The sequence below is a fragment of the Haematobia irritans genome, chromosome 3 (assembly GCF_050003625.1).
Source record: "Haematobia irritans isolate KBUSLIRL chromosome 3, ASM5000362v1, whole genome shotgun sequence".
NCBI classification, from domain to species: Eukaryota; Metazoa; Arthropoda; class Insecta; order Diptera; family Muscidae; genus Haematobia; species Haematobia irritans.
The window spans coordinates 18,685,118-18,705,801 of NC_134399.1; the positions used below are offsets into that span (position 1 = coordinate 18,685,118).

The 20,684-nt window shown below is 27.9% G+C and overlaps 1 protein-coding gene across 7 annotated transcripts in view; it reads right to left on the reverse strand.

Moving 5' to 3' along the window:
* Positions 1-20,684, reverse strand: part of LOC142229271 (uncharacterized) — a 48,019-nt gene that overhangs the window by 17,852 nt on the left and 9,483 nt on the right. For 6 of the 7 annotated variants that reach the window (XM_075299807.1, XM_075299804.1, XM_075299803.1 and 3 more), the window contains 4 exons: positions 19,153-20,659; positions 12,802-13,167; positions 5,459-5,861; positions 2,605-3,323 (listed from right to left, as the gene is read on the reverse strand). In XM_075299807.1, the coding sequence (XP_075155922.1) occupies positions 2,605-3,323; positions 5,459-5,861; positions 12,802-13,167; positions 19,153-20,659 (2,995 nt within the window). The remainder of the gene's footprint in view (positions 1-2,604; positions 3,324-5,458; positions 5,862-12,801; positions 13,168-19,152; positions 20,660-20,684) is intronic. The other variant, XM_075299805.1, reaches the window with a different exon arrangement.

Sequence of the window (20,684 nt, forward strand, 5' to 3'; positions counted from 1 at the left end):
ATACACATAAAAATAAAACATTTTTTAAAAAATTGTATACAAAAAAAAATTAAAGGACATTGTATCTTTTATAATAGACAAAACATAAAAACAACACTTATTTTGTATCTAAGAGTAAATGAAAGAAATAAATTTGTTATTACAAATTATACACATAAAATTAATATTTTTTAGAAAATAATATAATAAATAAATTTTATAAAAAAAGAAAAATTGAAGAACACTGACTTTTTTAATAATATAAAACTTAATTTTTTAAATTAATATCTTAAATTCCAAAAAAATATATAAAAATAAAAGGGTAAATGATTCAATCTAGTCTAACTCTAAAATCGACAATCAATTAATTCAATCAAAAAACATATTTTTTTCTGTGCATATAAAATTTAAATTGTTAACTGGAAAAATGTAAAAAAAAATTTAAATTTTAATTTTAATCAATTAATTTTTTAATTGCTATCCCTGGTTGTTGTCATTTTTTTTCCTTGATTCAAGTAATTTCAATAAAACTGTTATTATATAAATATATTATGTAATATATATTATTTAATTAACTTATTATATATATTTAATTAACTTATTATATATATTATTTAATTAACACCTTATGTACACGATGTACACGATTGCCACTCCAGCCAAAATTGGCCACTCCTACTAAAATTTGGAGAACATTTTTGCCAAAATTTTGCCAAAATTTTATTTCTATAGAAAATTTTGTAAAAATTTTATTTCTATAGAAAATTTTGTCAAAATTTTATTTCAATGGAAAATTTTTGTCCAAATTGTATTTCAATGGAAATTTTTGTCAAAATTGTATTTCAATCGAAAATTTTGTTAAAAATTTATTACAATCGAAAATTTTGTAAAAAAAATTTATTTCTATAAAAAATGTCAAAATTTTATTGTTATAGAAAATTTTGTAAAATTTTTATTGCTATAGAAAATTTTGTCAAAATTTTATTTCTATAGAAAATTTTGTAAAATTCAGAATTCTACGAAATGTGGTAATCATGCTTATGTACCAAAAACAAAAACCTAGAACACAAGGGAACAAAATTTAACTTTTTTTGTGTCGATTTGAAATTTATAGAAAATTTTTAGTAATTTGAGGTCGCTGAATCCAAATCTGCACTGGGTTTTTTTCTATCAGGTCGAGATATAACGTTATGTTCAAAATTAAGGCACTTCCGCTACATATTTTGGAATAACTTGAAAACCATATTAATTTTTCCATGTAGTTTTAGAGATTTAATTTATTTTTTTTATTTAATATGGTGAACCTTTTTCAAGTTATTCCAATATATGTAGCGGAAGTGCCTAAATTTTGAACATAACGGCATGATAGAAAAAAAACAAGAGCAGATTTGGATTAAGCGTCCCAAATAACCTTAAAAACAATATTCAGTTCTTAATCAACAGAACCATTGTTCCCTTGTGTTATCATATTTATGAGTGAATAAATATAAAAATATTAAAAAAAAAAATTAATTCAATTTTTTAATAAAATCAACCACAAGGAAAATAATGCCACCAATTTTTAAATTAAAATATTAGTTCCGAATCCAATCAAAAACAACTAAATTCACGATTAAAGCCGAAAAATAAGTTTCCTAAATATGAACTAAAAGAAAACAAAACTATTATCATATTTGTCCTTGAACAAAATATAAAAAATATACAGTGCATTAACGGTAACGTGAACTAATTAAAACCAAGAGAGTTCATGTTAGCGAAAATATTCACGTTAGCGAACTTCAGCGAATTTCAAAACAAAATATCGCCATATTCGGCAGTTTTACACGTTATAGCGTGACAAAAAACTTAACTTCAAAAGAAAAGATATCGGAAAAATTACCCACTGATATTTTTATCAGTGGGAATTATAAAACAATTTAAATTAATAATTAAAATTCACGAAAAAGGCCAAACTAGATCAATAAAGAATTCCGTAGGTGTATTTGGCATTGTGAATGTGCCTTAAGGTCAAATTTCATGTTCTCAGCGTTACGGAATAGTTAGTGCCAGAAAAAGCGTGTTCACGTTACCCCGAGTGCACTGTACACACAAAAAATAAAAATTAAAAATAACATAAAAATAGATTAATTATTATTTTTTTTTTAATTAAAATAAACGCAGGAGGAATATGTCACCGATATATTTTTTTAATAAAAATCTTAATTTCGAAAAATATTCAAATAAAACCAAATTTAAAATATAAATAAAAAAATAAAAAAAAAAAAAACAAATCTTAAAAAAATAATTCAATTTGTTTTTAATTAAATCAAACACCAACCACAATAATTAATGTAGAAATATTTTTTTTAAATTAAAATCTTAATTTCGAAAAATATTCAAATAAAAACAAAACTGATTCAATTAATTTTCTAATCAAAACAAAACATCAAGCATAAAGAATTAATTGAATAAATTATTTTGCAAAAAATATTTAAAAAAGATCCTTTTCCAACATTGCCAATAATTTAACTACAATCAACTAACTTTCGTAAACTAATATGAACTTAAATTAGCCTTTGAAATTTTCATAGACTTTTTTTGACAGTACGTATGTATGATATTATCCTTTAACTTTTTATCACTTACTTTGGCAAATGTTGTTGTATAGAATTTTCTTGTGTAGCAGTCTCTTGATAACGGCCAAAACTAACTTGAGCCATTAGATAGCAAAAATGCGCTGCATATAAATCGCCACGATTGAATAATGAATCACCCAATGTCGTTATGGCTTTACGATCCAATTCAGGTTTTTGTGAAGTATTCGATAGAATCATCGATAAATGTGGACGCCAATCACCCCATCTTTCATCTTGTACACAGGTAACACTAGAAGGCGAACGGCCACTCATTAATTGATATAGTGTCTGCAAAGGATCATTCAAAGCCAATTTATTGGCAAATTTCATCATAACATTAGCATGAGAACGACGATCCAATTTCGAAGCCAAGAACAAAGCATGACCCCACAAATTATTGTCAGTGGCCCATTCCAAGGCTTCATTAACATTGCCATAAAGTAAATAATTTCTAAATTTCTCAGTGATTTCGGTTTCACTCAATGCTGGAGCAGTGCTAGAAGGTCTAGCTTCATTATCTTCTTTGACTACCGTTTCTGGATTCTCTTTGTCATTTTCTTCAGTTTCCACATCATTGGTTGCATCATTTACAGTTTCACTACCTTCTATAGGAGATGCTGAACCCGATTTAGATTTTGTAGAATTGTTCAAAGAATTATTGCTTGGTTGATAAGCAAATTGTTGTTGATTTTTTAAAAGCAATTCTGCAATATCAGTGCCCACAACCATCTGAAATTAAGTTGAAAAAACATATACGATTATTTAAGATTTAAAGATAAATTTAAGAAAGACATATGACTGTGGTTATATCATAGTCTACCAAAAATTTTGGAAATTTTAATTATCCAGGGGCCAAAACAAAAAAAAAATTAACTAAAATTAACTGATATTGGTATATATTATCGTAAGATCCTGTAAAAAAAACTGTGCTAATAATTTTTAATTTTTTTCTTTTTTTTTGTAAAAAAATATTAGTTTCAAATTTTTTACACTATGCTACAATTTTTTTATTGTTTTATTTTATTATCTTTGTCATTCCGTTTGTAACATCGAAATATTGGTCTAAGACCCCATAAGGTATAATATATTGGGTCGTGGCGAAATTCTGAGTCAATCTAGCTATGTCCGTCCCTCTGTCCGTCCGTCTATCCGTCCGTCTGTCCATCCGTCTGTGGAAATCACGCTAACTTCCTAACGAAACAAGCTATCGACTTGAAACTTGGCACAAGTAGTTGTTATTGATGTAGGTCGGATAGTATTGTTAATGGACCATATGGACCACTTTACGTATAGCCCCCATATAAACCGACCCCTAGATTTGGATTGCGGATGCTCTAGGAGGAGCAAATTTCATCAGATCAGGTTGAAATTTGGTACATAGTGTTAGTGTATGACATCTATGCAAAAATTGGTCCATATCGGTCCATAATTATATACAGCTCCCATATAAACCGATCCCCTGATTTGGGTTTCGGAGCCACTTGGAAAATAAAATTTCATCTGATCCAGTTGAAATTTGATACGTGGTGTTAGTAAATGGTCTCTAATATTTATGCTAAAATTGGTCCATATAGGGCCCCTAATTATATATAGCTCCTATATAAACCGATCCCCAGATTTGACCTCCGGAACCCCTTGGAGGAGCCAATTTCGTCCGATTCGTTTAAAATGTTGTACGTTATATTAGTATATGGTCTCTAACAAGCATGCAAAAATTGGTCCATATCGGTCCATAATTATATATAGGCCCCCATATAAACCCATTCCTAGATTTGGCTTTCGGAGCCTCTTGGAGAATCAAATTTCATCTGATCCAGTTGAAATTTGATACGTGGTGTTAGTACACACAAAAAAAATTTTTTCTGATTCAATTACGAAATTAATTGATCCAATTAATTTTTTAATTGAAATGTCTTCAATCACAGAAATGATAGTATCAATTAAAAAATTAATTGACAGTCAATTAAAAAATTAATTGATCCAATTAAATATTTAATTGATACTATTAATTTGTGTGATTGATTTTTATTTCAATTAAAAAATTTGTTGAATCAATTAAATTTTTAATTGAATATTTTTTAAAACTCAATTAAAATTTTAATTGAAAAAATTTTCGTGAAATTTTTTTCTGTGTAAATGGTCTCTAATATTCATGATAGAATTGGTCCATATATGTCCCTAATTATATATAGCTCCCATATAAACCGATCCCCAGATTTGACCTCCGGAGCCCATTGGAGGAGCAAATTTCGTCCGATTCTTTTAAAATTTTGTACGTTTTATAAGTATATGGTCTCTACCATGCAAAAATTGGTCCATATCGGTCCATAATTATATATAGACCCCATATAAACCGATCCCCAGACTTGACCTCGAGAGCTTCTTGGAAGAGCAAATTTCATCCGATTCGGCTGAAATTTGGTACGTTGTGTTAATATATGGTCGCTAAGTGGTCCATATCGGTCCATAGTTATATATAACCCCCAAATAAACCGATCCCTAGATCTTACTACTTCCAGGATAAGTAAACTTCATTTGATTTTGCTAAAATTTGGTACTAATCACACAAAAATTGGATCATATAGGTTAGGTTCATAATTGTAGCCCCCATATAAACCGACCCCCATATTTCACTTTTGCCTCTGTTTTACCACACAAAAATGCATACCGGTCAAGAACTGAAATATATAGGTTTCTAATCCGCCTTTTTTTGCCTAATATATACCAAAACCCAAGTAATTCGATTAAGGATGACAATCTTTAGTAGAAGTTTCTACGCAATCCATGGTGGAGGGTACATAAGATTGTTTTTTTTTATATATTTTTAACGAATTTGAAAAAATTAACTATAACCAAATACTCACCCCATTTTGTTTCAACAACAATATTAGCAGATTCCACATTAATGTATAAGAGGCTCGATATTTCTCAGCATTATTGCTAATCAATTGTTTGGCATATATGGTCGTTTCCATGGGTCCCAAACGGATTTGCTCTTGACAAAACTCAATAACAGTTTTCTTATGTGTTAAACCACGAACTAAAGGTCCCGGGAAGACTTTAAATAATTTTCTGGTCTCATCGTTGGGCTTGAATTTAAGCAGTTTTACAATATTGCTAATATGGCCATTGGGTGTGTATTTTGGTTTGACGGTAACCAAAATGCCAGAACCAAAACTAACCACGGCATGTTCGTTGATAAATTTACAAGGTGTTAAACGTTGGGGTTCCGTTGCTACAGGATCACGCACAGATATTGCACCAGATCTAAGGAATCATGGCAAATAAATATTTATTAATATATTAAATTGAGTTAAGACTGTGATATACGTTTACTATATGTTACAACAACAAAAAATTTTATAAATCCAATTTTATTTTAAAAACTCAGAATGACATGCCAAAAAGAAAAACTTAATAATGAAAAAAAAAAATAAACGAAATTATAAAAAATATTTTTTTTATGTAAAATCCCCTATACAATCAAACATGCTTTCATCGAAATAAAATAAAATCATAACATGCTCCTCTTAAAAGTAGACATAGATCAGAGTTGCAAAAGAAAGTAGGAGTAGTGAAACAATTTTTGAAATTGAATTTATGAATGATAAAAGCATTCATGCATTTAGAAAGCTTATGTATTGTTTATGTATGACATACATATATATAAAAATTTTGTTCTCCACATCCCCTACTTGTGAATTTCTTATATTATATTCCCAATTTCCATGTCTTTATGGCTAAAAATAAAATTTCCTATAAGAAAATTTATTATGCGACAATAAGTGAAATACAAGAACAGGAAGAAGAAGTAGAGATGTCGGACACTATAAGTAAGCCAAGCGGAGGACAAACTGATAAAATGCTTTTCATTTTAAAATATTCTATGATCTAATGACTATAAAATCTGCATTGAATTATAAACAATCATAGAGTTAAATCATTCGTTCAAAGAAAAACAATCTTGTTAAATAATTTGCAAATGAACGATTTTTATTTATTTTTTTATTAAAAATTTAAAAAAGCGATTTTTTTATTATTTTAAAACTATAGAACGAGATCTTTAATTTTCTTCCCAAAATCGATGTTTCATGGCATACTTTCTTATAAGAATTTTCAATGGTAAACTTTTTCTTATAAACAACAGTTGTCTTACAAAAAAAGAAAAGTTTTTTTTTACTTTCATATATCTATTATCAACTGTATCAAACATCAAAAAATTTTAATCAATTACAAGATTAATTAGTGTAATTTATTTATATAATTTTATTTATGAATTTATATATACCAATTAATTTTTTTATATTAATTGAAAAATAATTTGTGAATAGAAATCCAGAAAACGATGACAACGCGAACCCACCCATCTCCACTACCGCCGCAGACAAATATACGGGTCCGATCTATCTGAAATCTCGAAAGTTTCATTTTACGATAAATACCAATAAATTCCTATTTTATTGTGAAAATATTAGGCTCATTGAATTGAAAACTAGGAGTGCATATTTTAAATTCAAAACAAAGTGGAACCCCTCAGACAAGCCAAAGTGAAACCCCTAAGGTGGTGTTCAGTGAACACCACCGGTCGCCTAAATATTGTCCACATTTGGGAATTATCTAGTTACGAGAGATTAATTTTAATGTGATAGTATTGAAAACGTTCCACGAAAATTGTCCACTTTTGAGAGGTGTCCGCTTTTAGGACACTGTATATTTTAGGGGGGTTCACTGTATATTTTTTTCATTATTTTTTTATTTACTTTTCTTAAGGCAAATATTTGACCGAAATGAGTGTCAAACTTTCTTCCAGGAGCATTTATATGAATACAATTTTTGGAATATATTTCTGTAGTGATATTAAATATCCAGAATAAACAGAAAAAATATCACCAAAATATTTCCAATAAAAAGTTGAAGCTAAACTTTTTTTCTATTAAAAAATTAATTGTTACTAATAGCCCATCCACATTAGGCACGAAATCTACTAATAGTGGATTTAATATCCCTGTTTTTAATTTCAAATAACAGTTGAAATCTAGTTAAAGTGGGTTTTGGAAATGTAATGTGTATGAGGTTTTAAACTCGGAAGTATAAATCAGTTAGAAAAATTATTGAAATTTTAAATTAATTGAAACAATCAATTTTCTAATCAAACTAAAACCACTAACTCAATTTTCATGAAGCTCCGTTAGTGCTACGTTAGCTAACGAACATTTAAACAGTACTATGGACATATCTGTCATCTTTCATCAAATTTTTAAATGAATCAATTGAAAAATAATTGAAATTTGCTAATGAAATCAATTAATTTTTAATCAAGTATTTTTATGCCCAATTAAAACTGTGATTGATACTACAATTTTTGTGATTTAAGACATATCAATTGCAAAAAATTTACTAAATCAATTTTTTTCTGTGTAGGCTACATATGTTTGCTAATTTTTGTCTGAGGGGGCAAAATTCTATTTTGATTTCATTATTACCCAGTGCGACCATGCCGTACGTTTAATTTTACAGAATGTTATTCTTGATGGAATTGAAAAACATAAGATAGTGTGATTGGATTATTCTTAGTAGTGGTCAAAAAAAAGTTGCCACAACACCTGAAATGGATAGACGAGTATAGGTTCGAATTTAAAGAAATGCACGACGAAGTAACAATCTAATGACAATGTATCTGAAAATAACCCGTAAAATGCTTCAGCATATGTTGAATACCAAGCTCAAGGTAAAGCCTTACATGTTATTACCCCAAAGCAGGAAAAGGACCAAACATGATGATTTTCTGAAAGATTGAATATCTTTAATCGAAAAAAAAAACTTGATCAATACTTAAAAGATGGGATTTGGTTGGGAATTTTAGACCAGTAGCCAGTGGCTACTTAACAATTGTTTTCATAGAGTCTAACATCAAAAGAAATGTGACTTTTTTAGAGGAAATATTTGGCAAACGGCTTTGAAAGAATGGATATGCAACATTTTTTGAAAGAATGGATATGCAAACATTTTAACGATCCGCGCAACAGATGCTACCACTATCCCTATGTCCATAGATAAGAGTTTGTTGTGCGGGTTGTTACATAAATAAATGGCGCCCAACGCGGGGCTAGGTTAGGTTAGGTTAGGTAAGGTGGCAGCTCGATGTATCAGGCTCACTTAGACTATTCAGTCCATTGTGATACCACATTGGTGAACTTCTCTCTTATCACTGAGTGCTGCCCGATTCCATGTTAAGCTCAATGACAAGGGACCTCCTTTTTATAGTCGAGTCCGAACGGCGTTCCACATTGCAGTGAAACCACTTAGAGAAGTTTTGAGACCCTCAGAAATGTCACCAGCATTACTGAGGTGGGATAATCCACCGCTGAAAAACATTTTGGTGTTCGGTCGAAGCATGAATCGAACCCACGACCTTGTGTATGCAAGGCGGGTATGCTAACCATTGCACCACGGTGGCTCCCAACGCGGGGCTATCAATTCTTATACAACTATTTAGTAATTATTTTTGTTTGGTTTAAAATTAAAAAAATAACCGCTTCTTTCGAATATGATTTTTACCCATCAATTTAACTACAATTCGGAAATGTTTTCATGCATTTATCGTATTTTTGAAAAATAGGCTTTCATAGGAATTTTAGCCGCACTTTGAATATTTTTGAAATTTAATTTTAACTTGAATGATTGAGTTTGGTTTAGAAGATAAAGTTTCAATTTTTTTTTGTCATTTGATTGTTTCTGTTTGGGAAGTTAGCAAACTATATTCACGGTTTCTACCCAGCAGGACCTTCGGAATATTAATATTATTTTTTTGAGTGCCCGAAACAGAATGCTATGTAATATATAAGTACGCTTTATACGCATAGATCCTTATGGGTAGTGCGATATATGTATGTATGTATATATTATTGCTTGTAAGATAAAGTTCTGTAGCTTTCCTGTCGTAATTTTTGTAAGAATTTTATATTACAATACCTACAATAGATAGAGATATTTAAAGAAATAGGAACATTTTTGAAGAATTGCAGTTGTTCACAAATTTATCGCAATTCTATGTAAAAAAGATAAACTCGAAACTTTTGTATAAGAATCCAAATGTATAATCGAATTGTAAGTAAGAAAATTTTGCAGTAAGGGAAAAGGTTTATAAGTCCACAAAGAAAAATATTTATATTCTACATAGTTATAGACAAAATATCGAGAGACCCCACTACAAAAAATATAGAAATATTTTTATTTTATTTTTTTTTTTAGTATGGATCACCAAAGAGAGAAATTGGGAAAAAGAAATGAAGACAATACCCAAAACCATAGGTTTTGCACAAAATGCTCACAAACTCCTGAGATAGAGAAAAAGGGAGAGAGAGATTAGCAAACATGGTTGCCACCGTTGGTACAATTTTATCAAAAATGGAAGATTCTTTTACTGTTTGGTAGATTTTGAAGTTGTGGTAGATTTTGCAAACTGTTCCTCTCCAACTAAAAGGTACTTCACAAATTTTCTATAAAAATAAAATTTTTCAAAAATTTTCTATAGGAATATAGAAATAGGAATTTTGAAAAATGTTCTATAAAAATAACAATTTTCTTTAGAAATACATTTTTTTAAACATTTTCTATAGAAATAAAATATTTGAAAAAATTTATATAGAAATAAAATTTTGACAAAATCTTCTATAGAAATAACAATTTTCTATAAAAATTAAATTTTTCAAAAATTTCAATAGAAATAAAAATTTTCAAAAATTTTTATAGAAATAAAATTTTGAGAACATTTCCTATAGAAATAAAAATTTTCGATAAAAATAAAATTTTTAAAAAATTTTCTTAGAAATAAAATTTTTCAAAAATTTTCTATAGAAATAAAATTTTTCCAGAATTTGCTATAGATAAAATTGTTCAAAAATTTTCTATAGGAATAAAATTTTGAGAAATAAAAGTTGTTGTTGTTTTCGATTTCAGCTTAAAACCATGCAGTGACTAAACTACAAGTGTAGCTTAACCAACAGAGGAAAAGAATGTTTGTCAAATTTATTAGGGCAAAGCCCTATAGACTGCAAGATGGTTGGATGGACGCACGTTTCGGTTCGTCCATCCAACCATGGTTTTAAGTTTTAAGCTGAAATCAAAAACCAACAATAACAAAACACAACGAAGGAAAAAAAATAAAAGTTTTCTATAAAAATAAAAATTTTCAAAAATTTTCTATAGAAATAAAATTTTTCAAAAATTTCAATAGAAATAAAATTTTCCAAAAATTTCAATAGAAATAAAATTTTTCAAAAATTTCAAGAGAAATAAAATTTTTCAACAATTTTCTATAGAAATAATTTTTTTTTTTTAATTTTCTATAGACTTTATTTCTATAGACAATTTTTTATTTCTACAGAAAATTTTTCAAAAAAATTTGTATAGAAATAAAATATTTCAAAAATTTTGTATAGAAATAAAATTTTTCAAAAATTTTGTATAGAAATAATATTTTTCAAAAATTTTGTATAGAAATACAATTTTTCAAAAATTTTCTATAGACATAAAATTTTTCAAAAATTTTGTATACAAATAAATTTTTTTCAAAAATTTTCTATAGAAGTAAAATTTTTCAAAAATTTTCCATACAAATAAAATTTTTCAAAATTTTTCTATAGAAATAAAATTTTGACAAAATCTTCTATAGAAATAACAATTTTCTATAGAAATTAAATTTTTCAAAATGTTCAATAGAAATAAAATTTTTCAAAAATTTTCTATAGAAATAAAAATTTTCAAAAATGTTCTATAGGAATAAAATTTTGAGAACATGTCCTATAGAAATAAAAAATTTCTATAGAAATAAAATTTTTAAAATTTTTCTATAGGAATAAAATTTTTCAAAAATTTTCTATAATTTTTCAAAAATTTTCTATAGAAATAAAATTTTGACAAAATCTGTAGAAATACAATTTTCTATAGAAATTAAATTTTTCAAAATTTTCAATAGAAATAAAATTTTTCAAAAATTTCAATAGAAAAAATTTTTCAAACATTTTCTATAGAAATAAAATTTTTTTAAAAATTTTCTGTAGACTGTTTCTACAGAAATTTTGTTATTTCTATAGAAAATTTTTCAAAAAATTTTGTATAGAAATAACATTTTCAAAAATTTTGTATAGAAATAAAATGTTTCAAAAATTTTTCAAAAGTTTTTTAAAAATTTTCTATAGACATAACATTTTTCAAAAATTTTGTATACAAATAAATTTTTTTCAAAACTTTTCTAGTTAAATAAAAGATTAAAAAAAATTCTATTTACATAAAATTTTTTAAAAAATTTCGTTAGAAGTAAAATTTTTCAAAAATTTTCTATACAAATAAAATTTTTCAAAATGTTCCTATAGAAATAAAATTTTTGAAAATTTTCTATAGAAATAAAATTTTTCAAAAATTTTCTATAATTTTTCAAAAATTTTCTATAGAAATAAAATTTTGACAAAATCTTCTATAGAAATAACAATTTTCTATAGAAATTAAATTTTTCAAAAATTTCAATAGAAATAAAAATTTTCAAAAATTTTTTATAGAAATAAAATATTTCTAAAATTTTCTATAGAAATAAAGTTTTTCAAAAATTTTCTATAGAAATCAGATTTTTAGAAAAATTAAATAAAAAAAGAATCTATAAAAATAATTTTTTTAGAAGATTTTTTTTCCAAATTTTGATACATTATTTTTGGCTCTAGTGGCAACCGTGTTAGGAAAGACCCCAAAGACGAAATTTGTTCAGATTGTATTGAAACATGCATTTTTTATGTATATAGAGAATAAAATAGACAAGGGACACAAAATCTTGCAGAAATAGAGCAAAATCAAGATAGAGTTTAGAATCTGGAAAAGTTAGTTACACTTTGTTGGTAGTAAATTCCTTCCCCTTGTTTTTAACAGAGAACAGAAAATCCTTGTTCCTCACACGCATAAAAGTAAACATTTAGCAGTATAATAATAAAAAAGCCATATTTTATGATTTTTTGTATAACATACATAAGAAAACCAAAGGACAACTATCATAATTTATCATATACGAGTACTATGGTGTAAAATGCTTTGTTTTGTGATTCTTAATATTTTCTTTTTTCAAAATTTTCTAGCAATACCACATTTAAAAAAATGTTTCAAAATTTTTTATGAGAGTATAGATAGAGTAAGGGAAAATTTTATGTTTGTAAAAAAGCACCTTGATTCCGCATAATCAGAACGTGCATAATACATGGCCGATGTTGAATGTGGAACTCCGCCTCCTCCGCCGGATGTTAGACCCGAGGGCGTTACATAGTAACCACCATGAATTTGAGAAAGATTTGTTTGCGAATGGGCCTGTGAAAGACCACCGCCGATGCCACTATATAGACTTGTGCTTTGATTTAATGAATCCTCATCCACCAACATTGTGGAATTGTGTGTCTGATTGAATGCCATTTGTTGGAAATGATGTTGTTGCATTTGTTGTTGCTGGTGGTGATGATGATGATGCTGTTGTTGTTGTTGATGGTGATAATGACGATGATATTCATTGGCTTGTGTTATATAGGCATGGGTATACCTGTAGTTTAAGGGAGGAGTAGGAAATTTGTATAACACTCAAACACATAACAGAATGTTTTTGTTTTAGATACACAATACACACAAAAGAGTTTTAATGCTACAGCATCCTTTTATAGATTTTTTTTACTAATTTTAAAGTGTTCTCAATACTTTTCTAATATATTCAAATAAAGTTTCTTCTTTTCTATTTTCTTTTTTAGAAAATTATTATAAATTTATTCACTATTACTTTGTGTATATAGAGATCGTTTAGAACTAAATGTAAATAGAGTTAGCCACTGTAGGTTTGGGTGTTTGAAGTATTATTTTTGGGAGTGTATTGAGCCATTGATTTTGTTTTTTGTGGTGGGTCTTAGTTTTTGCTGGGTAATGTGGATGGGTGGGATTCACATGTTGTATTGTTATGTGGGGTCAGAATATAGATTTTTTTTGTTAAATTAATTACATTTCGCATTTGTTAACATCTATGGACATTTGTTGAAATAATTTTATTGAGTTAAATGAAAATTAGTAAATACATAGCTGCAAAACGCAATCAAATTGGAAACATCAAAAGATGGCAAGATGAAAACAAAGGAACTCACAACTAAAACTATACTAAAAAAGCAAAAGAGCAACTAATTTCAAAAGCAGATACTTTTGATCTTTCTTATTGGAAAAGTTTAATGTTTATCATAATAATTAATAATAATAATAATTCAATTCTGAAAAGTTTATCTACAGCATAGAAATAAAATATCTATTTTTCTCTACTACTACATTTTCCACTACGTTTCCTGGGAAATTCAAAATCGACTGTTTATCAAAGTTTTCTCCTTAATTTATCCAAACAGAAGGTCTTCATCATCATACAATTCTGGCAACATTTTGTATAGAATTAAACTTTTGACAAAATTGTCTACAGAAATAAAATTTCGACAAAATTTTCTATAAAATTAAAATTTTGACAAAATTGTCTATAGAATTAAAATTTTGACAAAATTTTCTATAGAATTAAAAATTTGACAAAATTGTCTATAGAATTTAAATTTTGACAAAATTTTCTATAGAAATAAAATTTTGACAAAATTTCCTACAGAAAAAAATGTTCTATAGAATTAAAATTTTGACAAAATTTTCTATAGAATTAAAAATTTGACAAAATTTTCTATAGAATTAAAATTTTGACAAAATTTTCTATAGAATTAAAATTTTGACAAAATTTTCTATAGAACTAAAATTTTGACAAAATTTTCTATAGAATTAAAATTTCGACAAAATTTTCTATAGAATTAAAATTTTGCCAAAATTTTCTTAGAAATCAAATTTTTACAAAATTTTCTATAGAAATAAAATTTTGATAAAATTTTCTATAGAATTAAAATTTTGACAAAATTTTCTATAGAAATAAAATTTTGCGAAAATTTTCTATAGAAATAAAATTTTACGAAAAATTTTCTATAGAATTAAAATTTTGAGAAAATTTTCTATAGAAATAAAATTTTGAGAAAATTTTCTATAGAAATAAAATTTTCTATAGAATTAAAATTTTGACAAAATTTTCTATAGAATTAAAATTTTGACAAAATTTTCTATAGAATTAAAATTTTCTATAGAATTAAAATTTTGACAATATTTTCTATAGAATTAAAATTTTCTATAGAATTAAAATTTTGAAAAAATTTTCTATAGAATTAAAATTTTGACAAAATTTTCTATAGAATTAAAAATTTGACAAAATTGTCTATAGAATTACAATTTTGACAAAATTTTCTATAGAATTAAAATTTTGACAAAATTTTCTATAGAATTAAAATTTTCTATAGAATTAAAATTTTGACAATATTTTCTATAGAATTAAAATTTTCTATAGAATTAAAATTTTGAAAAAATTTTCTACAGAATTAAAATTTTGACAAAATTTTCTATAGAATTAAAAATTTGACAAAATTGTCTATAGAATTACAATTTTGACAAAATTTTCTATAGAAAAAAAATTTTGACAAAATTTCCTACAGAAATAAAATTTTCTATAGAATTACAATTTTGACAAAATTTTCTATAGAATTAAAAATTTGACAAAATTTTCTATAGAATTAAAATTTTGACAAAATTTTCTATAGAATTAAAATTTTCTATAGAATAAAATTTTGACAAAATTTTCTATATAATTAAAATTTTCTATAGAATTACAATTTTGACAAAATTTTCTATAGAATTAAAATTTTGCCAAAATTTTCTTAGAAATAAAATTTTTACAAAATTTTCTATGGAAATAAAATTTTGATAAAATTTTCTATAGAATTAAAATTTTGACAAAATTTTCTATAGAATTAAAATTTTGCAAAAATTTTCTTAGAAATAAAATTTTGCGAAAATTTTCTATAGAAATAAAATTTTGAGAAAATTTTCTAAAGAATTAAAATTTTGCGAAAATTTTCGATAGAAATAAAATTTTGCGAAAAATTTCTATAGAAATAAAATTTTGCGAAATTTTCTATAGGAATAAAATTTTGACAAAATTTTTTATAGAAATAAAATTTTGCGAAAATTGTCTATAGAAATAAAATTTCGACAAAATTTTCTATAGAAATTTTCTATAGAAATAAAATTTTGACAAAATTTGCTATAGGAATAACATTTTTGACAAAATTTGCTATAGGAATAACATTTTTGACAAAATTTTCTATAGAAATAAAATTTCGACAAAATTTTCTATAGAAATAAAATTTTGACAAAATTTTCTATAGAAATAAAATTTTGACAAAATTTTCCATAGAAATAAAATTTTTAACAAAATTTTCTATAGAAAAAAATTTTGACAAAATTTTCTATACAAATAAAATTTTCAACAAAATTTTCTATAGAAATAAAATTTTGACAAAATTTTCGATAGAAATAAAATTTTGACAAAATTTTCTATAGAAATAAAATTTTGCGAAAATTTCCTATAGAAATAAAATTTTGCGAAAATTTTCTATAGAAATAAAATTTTGCGAAAATTTTCTATAGAAATAAACTTTTACAAAATTGTCTATACAAATAAAATTTGACAAAATTTTCTATAGGAATAAAATTTTGCAAAAATTTCTATAGAAATAAAATTTTGCAAAAATTTTCTATAGGAATAAAATTTTGCCAAAAATTTTTTATAGAAATAAAATTTTGACAAAATTTTCTATAGAAATAAATTTTTGCAAAAATTTTATATAGAAATAAATTTTGCAAAAATTTTCTATAGAAATTTATTTCTATAGAAATAAAATTTTGCGAAAATTGTCTATAGAAATAAAATTTTTAACAAAATTTTCTATAGAAATAAAATTTTTAACAAAATTTTCTATAGAAATAAAATTTTTAACAAAATTTTCTACAGAAATAAAATTTTCAACAAAATTTTCTATAGAAATAAAATTTTGACAAAAAGATTTTCGTGGTAAAATTTTCTCCAAATTTTGGTAGAATATATTTGGCGCTAGAGTGGCAACCGAACTCTCGATGTGTGGGTATTCTAGCCATATTTTCCCCATGGAGTAAACCTATATATGGTGGCTATGTTTACATCTGAATCGAATTTTACCAAACATGGCATGAATGCTAATTCTACTCTCTGTGCAAAATTATATCTAAATCCTAGTAAAACTTTGGTCTCTGTAGTCATATGAGTGTAAATCGGGCGAAAGATATATATGGGATCTATATCTAAATCTGAACCGATTTTGACCAATTTTGGCACACTTTAAACTAAATCAGGGTAAAACTCAAGATTTTGGGGCCAAGTAAGTGCATATCTGGCGTAACTTATATATGGGAGCTTTATCTAAATACGATCCGGTTTCTTCCAAAATCAATAGGGTTCTATTCTGACCCGAAATTGATACGTGTGCCAAATTTGAAGTCGATTGGACTAAAACTGCGCCCTAGACTTTGCTTACAAAAATGTGTTTACAGACAAGCGGACAAGGCTAGATCGACTCAGCCGGCCGGTCGTGATCAATATTACCAAAGACACCATGTGTCTATCGGGTCTCCTTCTGGATGTTGCAAAAATATGTACTAAGTTATAATACCCTGTTCCACAGTATGACGCAGGACAGTGTTACCGTTGTGCCACTTTAGTGACAAATTTGCCACTTTTTCAAGCGGTGATACTTTTGTGCCACCTTTTTGCTGTACCACTAAATGTGATACTTTTTACTATTTTGCGCCATTTTTTTGTCATACTGTGCAACTTTTTAATTACATTCATTTATACTGTAATGTATTTTACACATTTCGAACGCAAATAGGTTTAAGATATTATATATGTTTGGATTCTGAACAAATAATCGAGTTCAGTCCAACTTTTCTTTTACCGCCTAAAAGTATGCATGAACGATTTCCTATAGTAGATAAACCGGATTATCTACCGTCTATTAGATATCAAGGATTTTCAGCTAAACGGAAATAAAATGAATGTTACGACTAGTTAAGATATAAATTAGAAAATAGTTTTTTTCACTACGCTATGTAATACACTGTAAATACACGGCTTGGATTCGTAAAGAGAATAAATAAATAAATAAAATAAATAAATGTGTCTTATTTATAAAAACGTATGACAGTTTTTTAAATGAGTGTACCATCTATAGCTTGTGACACTTTCTAGAAATTTTCAACAGTAACGCTGGTGCAGGGTATAAAAACATAAAAAATTAAAAAAATATTTTTTTCTAAACTTATAAAAATAAAAATTTTAAAAAAATTTTATCGCAGATGTATTGCGGAAACTGCGTAAATCGAAAGAACTTCTTGTGAAGTGAAAATTATGCCCATCTCCGAAAGGGCATTTTGGATGTACATTAAAAGTAATGACGCAGGAAGAACTATCAATTTTTTTGCTGGGATGTATGTTCTGGCAATCGAATTTGCTGAATTATGCGAATTTGCAAAATTTGGCCGAATTGAAACCGGACTTATTTATTTGCGACAAGAACAAGATGTTTCCAAAACAAAAATGGTATAGTAGACCATATACTTGAGTCGATTAGTACCATTACAACCGAAATTTATTTTTGCTAGAACTAATGATTTTCAAACATACTTTTTGTCAAGATACTTGAGTCGATTAGTACAATTACAACCGAAATTTTTTTTTTTTTTGTAGAACTAATAATTTTCAAACATACTGTTTGTCAAGATTGATTCTACCCACGAAAGTAACGAAAGGTTTGGCAATCCCGAAAACTACTCTGGGAGGAAGACAAAAATGCTTTGCGTTGTCATACTGTGAACATAATTTTCCTTTTAAATACGGAGAATCTGCAAACATGAAAATCTAATACGCACAAATCGTTCAAATCGTTCAATTTACCCGAAAATATGTGAAGACTTGAACACCCATGAAAATGAGGATTCATCGGCAAAAAATGTATTGTCTCACTTTTAGTTATCATTTTTAATCTTTAAACCAGCTGAATTTTTCTTAAAGCCAAAGCTTAGCTACTAAAAAATTTTTAAGAAGCTTCGGCTTCGGTGATTATCGATATTTGGCCAAATGCCGGAGCCGAAGCCAAAGCCAAAGCCAATTCTACGAAGCTATCTAAAAAAAGCTAATAGCAAAAGAACCTATTTACAATTTTTCTAATTCAAATGTTTCCAATTTCTACGAAACTTTTGTTAAAACTTCTAGAAAAATAAAATAAAACGAAAGCAAGGTAAGATAACAACAAAAAAAACGTTATTAAGGTTAATTAGCAAATAGTTACAGAGGATCGAAGGGAAATTAGCATTAAACGGATATTAGATACAAAACGAAACCACACAAACATTTTAAGTAGAAAAACAAAAGAATTAAATTAAGTGAAATTTATAAAAAAAAAAATAATAACAGAAAATCTCTCAGAAAATATAGAAAATTTTAAAAAATCGAAAGTAATTAAACAAAAATAAATTTAAAAATTTTAATTTGGTTCCATTAAATGTTGATTTCTTTATGAAAAATTTGTGAACATTTAAAACTTACCTATCTTTTAAATCATTATGAGCAGAACTGCGTCCCGAATGCACCGATTCGCGGCCATCATTTGCTGCAGTGGGCAATGAAGCTTCACCGCTAACTGGCATACCGGGCATTGCTTGAGCCACACCCGAAGCAACCGCAGTTGCATGTTGACCATAGTATTTTTTATACCATTCAGCATAGGCCTGGGGATTGTTACGGGCCATTTGCTGATAGTAATAGGCAGTGTAGGGATCATAATATCCACCTGCTGGATATCCACCATACATAGCCGCCGCATGGCGACCATCATGATGCATACGCCCAGAACGGCCGCCAGGTCCTCCCGTTGCGCCACCTTCTTTCTCCAAATCACTGTCACGAGCATTACGTGAACTATGTTTGCGATATTCCTCATACTCTCTTGGATCATAGCGGGGATCATTGTAGCGAGGATCACGGTGTTTGTCACTGCGTCTTCGTCTTTCCAAGGTGTTATCGTAGTCATCACCGCCACGTCTTCTTTCACGACGATCGGATTCATAGTTTTCGCCAGAGCGTTTAGAGCGATAACCTTGTCCCCTGCGAGGATAGTCATCATAGTCAGCACCTTGATCACTACGATCGCTGCGACGATTACGCTCTGTTGCTTCAGGGTGACGCATACTACGACGGGATGGCTCCTTGCGGGAATCAAAGCGGGTAGACTCCTCCGTCTCATAACGCGATTCATTCTCATATCCTCTTTGACGAGTAGATCGTCTGGATTCTGCTTTCGAACGTTCACCCCTTGAACGTTCCTCCCCTTCATAGTAGTATTTGTCGCGCTTATCACGCTGCTGGCGTCGATTACGTTTCTCATCATCTTCTACTCCACCCCCACGATCACTGCGTACGCTACCCTCACGATAATTACGACGGCGATCATTTCGTTCTCTACGTTCACGCTCTTCACGATCACTGGAATAATCGCCATCTTCGGTATTCACATATTCATCACTTTCGTAACGATTTAAGGAACGTTTATCACGACGCCTTGAAGAAGTCTGGCGTTCGCTTTCATATTTCGTGCGAGACTTCGAAGAACCGGCGGTGCTATGATTCATGGCACGATCGTTAAGAAGACGCTCATCACTATCGTCGTCATCGTTTGGCGAAGAAACGTTATTGGACTCTTTAGGTTTAGGAAGTTGATGATGTGTATCAGCAGTTTCCAAAGGTGGAACAATGCTAGGGGCAGGTGGTGCCTCCACGCTATCGGCAGCTCCTTCAACAGGAGGCTCATTGCGAGCATCTGGTGAAAGAGTTTGATGGGCTTGAGTTTGTTGTTGTTGATGATGGTGCTGATGTTGCTGCTGCTGCTGATGGTGTTGCTGCTGCTGTTGTTGTTGTTGGTCTTCCAGATTTTCACCATCCATTTCAATTTCACGTTGTTCTTGCAGTTCTACACCAGTGACAACTCGTTGTTGATTATTAACAGTACTTTCACCTGGAACAAGATACAAATTGCGATCCGAAGAAGAAGGAGGAGCTATTAATGAAAATAGAACATGGGT